The 10,249-nt window shown below is 41.5% G+C and overlaps 1 protein-coding gene across 1 annotated transcript in view; it reads left to right on the top strand.

Moving 5' to 3' along the window:
* Positions 1 to 4,121: 4,121 nt before the first annotated feature.
* Positions 4,122 to 10,249, top strand: part of LOC134439276 (butyrophilin-like protein 1) — a 29,768-nt gene continuing 23,640 nt past the window's right edge. The window contains exons 1-7 of the mRNA XM_063189179.1: positions 4,122 to 4,316; positions 6,233 to 6,574; positions 7,195 to 7,539; positions 7,922 to 8,023; positions 8,984 to 9,079; positions 9,197 to 9,289; positions 9,782 to 9,853. Coding sequence (XP_063045249.1) covers positions 4,247 to 4,316; positions 6,233 to 6,574; positions 7,195 to 7,539; positions 7,922 to 8,023; positions 8,984 to 9,079; positions 9,197 to 9,289; positions 9,782 to 9,853 — 1,120 coding nt within the window. The 5' untranslated portion in view covers positions 4,122 to 4,246. The remainder of the gene's footprint in view (positions 4,317 to 6,232; positions 6,575 to 7,194; positions 7,540 to 7,921; positions 8,024 to 8,983; positions 9,080 to 9,196; positions 9,290 to 9,781; positions 9,854 to 10,249) is intronic.

Here is a 10,249-nt window from a genome sequence, read left to right as displayed (position 1 = left end):
AAAAAAAGGGTCTCGACCCACAGACAGGTTGAAGACAGTCAAACGTGTAAAGTTCTCCGAGCTGCTAGAAGACTGTTGTTGAGGAATGTGTGACCTTATTCAATCCCAATGGCATATAGAGGAAGACGCAGAAGAGCAAGCTCATCCAGAAGATCTCCCTCCAACATATTGTGATTGAAGAACCCTATGTTTCTCTAATTGACATGGGCATGATCTGGAGGATGGCAACTCCATCAGTAGAAGATTGGCAGACACAGGACGCCACACCATACAATTGGTTGGACTATGTCCAAAAGGTGTCTCCAGCATCCTTGCCTGCCAGTGTGTAGTGGCGCTGTAGGTATGACAGGTTGAAGACAGGTTGAAGACAGTCAAACGTGTAAAGTTCTCCGAGCTGCTAGAAGACTGTTGTTGAGGAATGTGTGACCTTATTCAATCCCAATGGCATATAGAGGAAGACGCAGAAGAGCAAGCTCATCCAGAAGATCTCCCTCCAACATATTGTGATTGAAGAACCCTATGTTTCTCTAATTGACATGGGCATGATCTGGAGGATGGCAACTCCATCAGTAGAAGATTGGCAGACACAGGACGCCACACCATACAATTGGTTGGACTATGTCCAAAAGGTGTCTCCAGCATCCTTGCCTGCCAGTGTGGAGTAGCGCTGTAGGTACGCCAAGTAGTTGTCAAGAAGGCAGTGTTGGCGTAAGCTGTTTGCATCTGAAGGGAGACAGATAAAAGACTCTCTTCATGGTCTTCCACTTGGAAGTACAGGCTTCAGCCATGGTGCTACTCTTTTTATGTGCATAGATCACCAGTCTCATGAACGCAAACAGCTCTTCTCAGATGACACATGGCCTGGACGAGCTGATGAGGAAAGTGGGATCTGTTGTTGGCACAGAACTGGAGGCTCTCAGTACCACAACTGAGAAAAGGACACTGAGCAGACTGGACTCTGTAGTGGACAATAACCATCACCCCTTGCACTCAGTCTTTGCTAACCAGAGAAGTCTGTTCAGCCACAGATTCCGTGCCATATCCTGCAAAAGATGCTCCCTGTATGTGCAGGTCTCGCTCATCATCTTCTGTTGAGCATGTTGTATCGCAGGGATCATTGACATTGGTTACACGGTGAGAATGAGAATGGCGGGCAAGGATGATGGATGACACCTTTTTGACACAGCCCAACCACTTGTATGATGTGCCGTGCCGTGTCCAATGGAGTTGCCATCCTCCAGATCATGCCCTTGTCAATTAGAGCAACATGGGGTTCTTTAATCACAATAGGTTGGACGGAGATCTTCTGGATGAGCTTGCTCCCTTGCATCTTCCTGTATATGACAGTGGGGTTGAATAAGGTGAGTAAGGCCACACATTCCTCAACAAAATGGTGTTCTTGCAGCTCAGGGAGCTCAAGTTGACTATCTTGAACCAGGCTTATCACTACTTTTGAGAGCACTTCTGTCCATTTCAGCAGCTCTTGTTTTGAGTCCCTCAACGAGCTTCTTTATGCAAGAATGCTTGGAAAATGTGAAACGTTCTATGTACTAGATCAGTGGTTCTCAACCTGTGGGTTGAGATCCCCTTTTTTGTGGGGGAAGGTGTCAATGTAGAGTAGAGTAACTTTATGTCAATGTAAGGACTCTCAATTTTAAAGACCATCCAGAATAATCATCACACAATGCTAAAACATTGCCAAATTGTCAAATAATAGGCTATCAAAGAAGTCAAACATTGTGAAAATAGCCCATCTACAAGCCCACTAATCCTCATAATGTGAGGCATTGTGGGCTGGCAGATCAGATACTTTCTCAATATCTATATATGAGAAATGGAGTAACTTGAATTGGGGGGTCACTGCCTAAAAAGGTTGAAAACTACTGTTCTAGATGGCAGCCATCTTGAATTTCACGGCCAAAACAAATTTGTATTATCAAAATGATGTCAGATTTTGAATCCTCATGGTTGAGTTGTATGAAAAAGTGCCTTCATGCATGATTCTATGTCATTCAGATCAAAAGTTATTTCTTAGAAATGGCACTGGACGCCATTTGTCTCTAGCAAAAAATGCCGGGATTTTTGGGAGGGACATGGGGGCTAAACCTTTTCTAAAGGGTCCATAGAGGTCAAATCAATCATCAAAACATCCTTGCCAGAGGATGGTCACGGAACGTCACATTATGACCCGACTGTTTAATTCTCATCAACCACAAACCTTGATCTTTTTTTACCTTTCAGATGACTTCTGCATAGCCTACTTGTAATTTTACTGCCCATAACTGAACTCAGTATGAGCAGACCTTCCATTTGAGCCTAATATTAAGACTTTCTGACGATTTTGAAAAAAATACATTTAAAGAGCCAAAAGTGGCAGCCATCTTGAATTTGAAGGTCAAAAAAAGGTCAGATCAATAAATCTACATCATTTGTGAATTTCTTGCCCCAAATAGTCTCAGACACCATGTATTATGCAGAATTGTGGGCAAAACCATTAAAAAGCTATTTTCCAGCTTGGCTGGCAGCAGCCATTTGGGATATAGGGCTCTAAAAAAATTCCCCACATTTTTGTGAGGGGCACCCCGGCTCATTTTTTTATTGAACCTTTATAGACGACAAATCCAGTGAGAAACCAACCTTTCCTCTCCACGGTCACGGAACGTCTATAAATGACCCAACTAAGTAGGCCTACCTTGGATTTTCTTCAGTTTGCATCTTCAGTTTTTCCCCTAGGCCTAGGCTATCTGATGACATGAGCTCCTCAACCTTTTTCCGAGTCCAGGAAGTGCTCCTAAACAAACTTAAAAGAAGAAAGAAAAATGCAAAATTGAAAATGTATTAAGGCCTATTACACCTAGGCTATTTGCATAGGCTACTTGAAGCTGCAGACGAAATACACAATCCCATTGGCAACACATAGGGCCTACACTTTCAGCAGTCTCTGTGTACATTTTGTTGCAAATGTGTCCTGCAGCCCCAAACCCCAAATTGTAGCCTAAATGTTTGTGTAGCCTATGTTAGTCTCTCTTGCAAAGTGTATAAATTATACAAAACGAGGCCTCTGGATCTCAACCAGCAATCCCAGGGCTGGATAAGGTGGCCGGGGGCCCATATAGGCTCAGGGGTGAAAGTAGTTTTTGTTTCTTACCGGTGCTGCATGGTGGCATAATATGAATTACTCGTCATTCCAAATGTATGAGGAGGAAATGGTCACAGATTGTACTTTTCATTGTACAAAAGAATTGGTTCAACAATTTACGATTATTCCTGCTTTGACATGAGTGGTTAGATGAAAAATTCAGTAGCTACATCAGCAGACTTGTATGAGAGGTACGTAAATGGCTCACGTGTGCAGGGTGTACGGTACAGTCATCCAGTTATCCGGTGCAGTACAGTATTTTTTTTTTCATGCAGTAATTATAGTTGTCAGCAATTTTTATTGTGCTTTATCTGTAGGCCTATATCGGTTTCGTGACACATGTCTCAAATGGTTGTACGTGTTTTCTACTTAAATTGCAGACCTTACTTTTTTTCAAATGTGGGATTTTGTGCAGCATTAAACCTATGCTCTTGTCGATAGGCCTACTGCAGCAGCTACATTTTATACCAGTGCGATGCACCTGTGCGCACTCGTCTACTTTCACCCCTGCTACAGGTTTCTGTGGGCCCCCCTGGATGGCAAATTTAGTTACAAATTTACAATGTCACAAGTATGACCTAGGAATTAAGGATAATATGTCAACCAACTGTTGTCAACATGACCGATGAATATTTTTCAATATTGCATCTTGAATTCAATTCTGCAATTTGACCGATCAGGCCCTCCCCTGGCAGGCGAGGGGACCTAGGCCGCAGCCATATCTAGCCTGTGTGTTAATCCGGCCCTGATTCCTCTCGTGCAAGAAAGGCGCCACCCTACAAACCACTAGTGTCTGCATAATGATGTTGACATTCAATTGACACAAGGGGGCATCAGTCTTTTGAGTTTTTGAGTGCATGTCAGTGAGTGTCAGGACCTGTTTTTTTCTTCCTCAATGGGCAGGACTTGTAGAGCCTGTCTTCCCATACTTAAAGCAAAAGTGAAAATGCTTGGGTGTTGATAGGCACAACTGATTAAACAACGTAGCTAGGCTATGTAACTAAGTGTTTGAACGTTCTTGCAGGCTTCAACAAGTCTCCTTTTACCTTTAGCGGTTCATCAGAGAATGTTGCAGATAGTTTCAATTTTCAGATTGTGAAAGAAGAGATGGTGAAGCTATTGGTTTCCGACGTGGCATGGGTGGTGTTTTTGACCTTCACCTTGACAGCGTCTGAGGGTATGTATTGACCATGGTTAACTGGGTCCTTAACATTGTTTATAGAACTAACTATCTCGCCAAGTCTACCTGTAGGCCTACTGCCTAGCCTTTATAATTGCTTTTAAAGTGTAAATTGTATAGGTCTAGAGTTTTGCTGCCTTTAGGCTATTTGATATCAGCTCAGTGTACTGCACCCTGCCATTAGGTCTGAATGTGTTTTAGATTACTGACATGAGTGGAAAACAGTAGGACATCTGGACATTGAGGGGTTAAAGATAATCTATACATCAACGCCTTTTGGATATGTTAGAATCGCAATGCTTTTGATTTCATGTGATAAAATGGCAATTCAGCACTCCTCCTCTTGTGCCAGTCATTATTCCAGTCTGCAGCACGGGTAGGCTATATGCTGTAGGATTGCGTGAAGGTATGCAGGTAAACGTACGATTAGTTAGTAGGCTATGAATTACATAAAGACTCCCTGAATACTTAGGCCCACTACAAAATGATCTGCCTTTGGTGGCATTTATGACATTCTCATATCTAAATTGCACCCAAAGGGTACTAGTCTTCCTGATAATGTTATCTGATAATGTTGGCTACATGGGATCATGTTTGGACTTCCTGCTTTGCGTGTTGCCTCTGTCAAAAGCAGCTGGATATCTTTTGAGAGCACCTCAGCTTCTGTTCAAATGGCTTAGTTCATTGAATCCCAACTTTTAGGGAACCGAGTTGACCAATCCCTGCCCATGGAACCACATGAAATCCTCACATGACATTACAGAGTTACATGGTGTGTGGTTTGAGGTGCACTTGAAATGTCAGTCTTGCTTCTGTGCATTGTGGAAAAGTGGGAGAGTGAGTGAGTACTTGTCAAAGTGTGGCAGTGAAGTCAAACACAGACTGAGGGCAGGGAGGGGATGGAGTAGTGGCAGAGAGTAAAGGTTAATTAACTCTTTCCTCTCTGGGAGTGCAGTGTACAGTTTAACTCGATAAAACATGGCATTATACATTTGTTGTTACCAGAATGGCATTGACTAGTGCATTACTAAAGGCCCTGTGTTATGTCACAGTAGAGTAGTACTATGGTAATTAACCTTTCAATGACTATAACAGCATGCCTCAGATGGTACGGCGTGCATTTAGGGGCTACGGGATGATGATTAAAATAAGTTTAACTTTTTAAATTATGAAGCCGCCTTAGGTCTCTATTCTCTATTGTGTAGAGGTAAGGGTGGCATTCAAACCTGCAACCCTCTGGTCTTAAGACCACCTCCCTAAACATTAGACCACTGTCAAGTCTGTGTTGAAAGTGGTGAATCCTGCTTTTCTGGTGAATATATACCCTACTGCTATGCATTACTAAATTGAGTTACTTCAAAGAAGTCTAGTTGTTGTCGCATTGGCTTGCAAGACTCAATGACTAAAATGAGTTGGATGAATGAGGATTGTCATAGTCCTTGCATCTAGGTTTTAAGCGTTTAGGCACTTTTAAGTAGTGGTGTGGATTGACACTGCCCTCACGATCCGCTTTGATCATGATTCAGGAGGTAGCAATTCGATTCGATCCGATCCGATTCAATTCTACAATGCATTGCAAAGCATTACATTTCTACTGAACGCAAAGCAAATGTTTTCATCAGTCATGATGAGGCAATACAAGTAGTCAGCTACTGAGCAACAATGTATTGGCTGTTTTCTGTATCAGTCTGTATCAGTCTTGCAATGCTTTGAAGTACTTTTATTTAATTTAACATTAATTTGCTCCCGAAATATCCACGGAAGTAATTGAAACTTAAAAAAATTGCTGCATCGATTCTGGAACTTGCCGCATTGAATTGGATCGTCCATGCCCCGCATTGGATTGGATCGCCGAATCGATCATTGTTGACACCACTACTTTTAAGCAGTTGCCTTGTGTGTGCTATTACCAGGTTTCCAACTGCAGGGTCCCTCTGGTCCTCTAGTTGCCCAGCTGGGAGGGTCTGTCCTGCTGCCCTGTGCTGCTGAATCCCCCCTGCCTCTGGAGGAGCTGGAGGTGGAGTGGAGAAGAGCAGACTCTGGTGCCCTGCTGCACCTCTTCCAGGAGGGAGAGGAGAGACCAGAGTCACAGGATCATGTGTATGCGGGAAGGGCACACTTCTTTACAGAGGAGGTTGCCAGAGGGAACTACTCCATCATGCTACACAATGTGACAATGCAAGATGCAGGAAATTACACATGTAAAGTGTTTACAAATGTAGAGTCAAGCAATATCATAGTAGAGGTGTATTTAGGTGAGTTGTGAGTAATTAATACTTTGAAAATATTTATCTCAGCCAAGGAGATTATGTTTTTGGTCGCGTTGGTTTGTTTGTTTGTCTGTCTGTCTGTTTGTTTGTTTGTTTGTCTGTCTGTCTGTCTGTTTGTTTGTCAGCAGGATAGGCTAACTCAAAAACTAATTAACAGATTTTGACGAAAGTTGTTGGTATAATGACCTAGCCTGGTTGTCACAGACGGTGCGTTTGTGTACACAAGTTTGTGTAGCTCTCCACCAGGGGGCTCCAGAGCTACACACACGCACTGTCAGTGAGAGCCAGGCTAATAATGACCCAAGGAACAAGTGATTCAATTCTGGTGGTGACCCGGATCACGAAACAGGATTTTAAAAAAGATTATTATTTCTGACCTATAAATGTAGAAGCCCCTAGTGACCGCAAATTGAATTGCGGACAGGGCAAATCTTGACATACAGTTTCTAACTCCACAAAAAGAAGGCAGAAACACGTAGGGTGCAACATAGTCAAATGTTCTATCAAACAGCTTCTTTGGCAGAAGTTTGTACTGTGCATTTCTAGTTTACAAATATAAAAGCTTGCTCTACTGTTCTCATTTTTTCTTTCCCTTATTGTTTCAGAACGCCTCTGGGTGAGTGGAGGAGGTGTGGTGTTTGCTCATGCAGCTGATGAAGTGGTCCTGAACTGCTCTGTGGACTCCCACATACCTGCAGACAAACTAGAGGAGGTCACGTGGAGGAGGAAAGATAAGACGTTGGTGCTGCTTTACCAAGATGGTGAGGTTGTCTCAGAATCTTCAGATCCAAAGTATCAAGGCAGAGTTCAGTTCTACAGCGAAGACATTTCAAAAGGCGACTTGTCATTGAGACTGAAGGACATCAGGACGGAGGATAAAGGGGAATACATCTGTACAGCCCACAGTGGAGATCTGTCAGCCAACACCACTGTGGTCCTAAAAGCACTCGGCAAGATTACTTCCTTCACACACACGCGCACGCGCGCACACACACACGCACACACACACAAAGTACCATAATTTCCAGCCTATATGCCGGACCGGAATATAAACAGTACTCACTAAAATTATGAAGAAAAACAATAATTGTATTTATATAAGGCTGCACCTCTATATAAGTCAATGGTGTCCAAAATGTAACATGATATATGTATGAAACTTTATCTATGGAACTAACTCATTTTGTGCTTGTCACATGTGAAAATATATAAATTAGCTGTATCATGATATAAGCATGAGAAAAAAAGGAGCGGCTTATAGGTCAGAAATGATAAAATATTAAATCTCAATGTGCAATTGTAATTACCGTATCCTTTCTTTCTTTTCTCTAGGATTTTCTAATGTGCACATATCTATACTGGTGTTGTGCACCATAACCCTATTGTACACCTTGGGATACACTATACTTGCCTGGCTCCTTCTGCGGAAGAAAGGTTGGTTATGCCATACGATATGCTATTTAAAAACTACAGCACTGAATAAAAAATGGACAATAAGCAGTGTTTGTGGATATACTGTAGGCTACTCAGTGAGAGAATCCATACAATTACTGGAGAAGTCTTCATTTATTTAAGAAATTATGTTATATTAATTTACTTTAATTATACCGATTGCACGGTTAAATTTGAAGATTGGTCATGCTCAATAGTGTTTCATGGAATCAGCTCTTATGTACCGATAGTGCTGACATGTATTCAATTATTATTTTGGGAAATTAGTCATTCCAGTTATGACATTAAAGAGGACGATAACTGACTGAACTCCGAATGCAGGGATGTCAAACTGAAATTGACCGAGGGCCAAAATAAAAATCTGTCGCAATGTCGCGGGCCAAACTCAATATTTATTTATGACAACAAAAAAACCGGACTAAAATTGTGCACACACACTTAATACTCATTGAAATATCACAAACAAATTCCCATCATAGTTCAAATGTGCCTACACATTCTCTTGCATTTGAGTGTGAGCTGCTTCACTGACCTGGGCCCACTCATATTCCTGTGATGCTCGAAATGTCATGTCTTAATGCGTTATACAGTACATTTATGGTGTATGTAGGTCAACTGTAATAAACATTTGAAATGATCTCACGGGCCAAATTGAATTGGCCTGGTTCTCACCGACGGTGCGTGTGTGTAGCTCCGGAGCCCCCTGGTGGTCGGTGAGAACCAGGCTAATATGTAATGACTCAGTGGGCCAGATTTGGCCTCCAGGCCTGAGTTTGACATCCCTGCCCTAATGGGACAGAGGTTAGCTGTTTACATTCACAAAAAGCCTTGAGCCAAAAAGCCTTGTTACTCGCAAACAAATATTTCGGAAAGCGGGACATATTTTGAGTAATGTGGTTTAATGTTAAATAAATGTTAATAATTGTCTTTATTTTTTTTCAGAGAACAGTCCAACAGCTTGCTTGATCCATTTCAGTCGCTTTCTGTGTCCAGATATCCTTTTGGGTATATGTTTTATACTTTGGGGATTTGCTGAGGGTATGCAATTTTACAATTTACTCAGATCAGGTATTTCATGAGATCATAGTTGTCTCTACAGTATGTACATTTTCCTCGGGGCATCAATGAATATTTTGTTATTTTGTCTGTCTGCAGGATCTCTGGGAGAGGCATCTGCTTGTGCTACTCTCAACTTTGTCCGTGTTCTTCTGCTAATGAAGACTGCTCCTTATCTAGACCAGCTCCCAGGTAATTACAAAGACGTTTACTTCATGGCTGTTTTAGCAAGTAGCCACCAACTGACAATAGACTAAAACCTAATGACACTGCCTAGATGGTGTGTTTTGCTGACTGAACCTTTTATTTATTTTTATTTATTTATTTTCAGAAATAACTAAACAACTTACAAAGGGATGCATGCAGGCAAGGCAGTCAGTATGCTAAACCTTCCATATTAATTTGCTACTCATATTCAGAAAGAATGTCCTCTTACGCACAGACTGATTGTTATGATCAAGGAACAGGTTTTGCATCACTTTGGTTTTCTCCAACGAAGCAGGTCTGCTAGCTAGATCAATTTGTAAGGCTCACCTAGTATACAAGGCTAAAGGGATGGTCATGGCTTTGCTAGTGCGGCTACAAGAATTAAAGTGAAGTGAATTTGAAGGATTTTGTGCGACAGCAATGGAGAAAATTAAATATAAATTCATGAAATTTTAAAGAAAAATTTGTTTTTCACAGGTATCTTCCACAAACTGAAGACTCTGGGTGCACCAGCTGTATATACGATGGTAACAATTGTTGTATTATCAGGTAGAGTTTGTTAAATTACTTTTCTTCACACCACATGCAATGTAATTATAATTGTATGGCTGTATAACAGTATGTATCCTATAATCAGCAGTGGCTGGCTTAAGAGGTGATGTGTACTTCACAAGCTTCGCTGCAGCGTATGTTGGCTGAGGCTGTAACAAGTGATCCAATGAAAGATTATTTAAAGGAGAATTCTGTCAGTTTTCTAAATGTATCTCACCTTGTTTTCAAGGAAAGTTGTTAGTAGGAAAAAAAAAGTGAGAAAATGTCATGCATACAGTATGTCGCAGAAGTGAGTACACCCCTCACATTTCTGATTTGTAAGTTCATCTTTTCATAGGACAACATTAAAGAAATGTAACTTCGACACAATGATAACTGATCTGTTAACAACAT

Source organism: Engraulis encrasicolus, chromosome 22 (genome assembly GCF_034702125.1).
Source record: "Engraulis encrasicolus isolate BLACKSEA-1 chromosome 22, IST_EnEncr_1.0, whole genome shotgun sequence".
Taxonomy (NCBI): Eukaryota; Metazoa; Chordata; class Actinopteri; order Clupeiformes; family Engraulidae; genus Engraulis; species Engraulis encrasicolus.
Note: the sequence above shows the minus strand (reverse complement) of the source record. Positions and strands in the feature narration are given on the sequence as shown.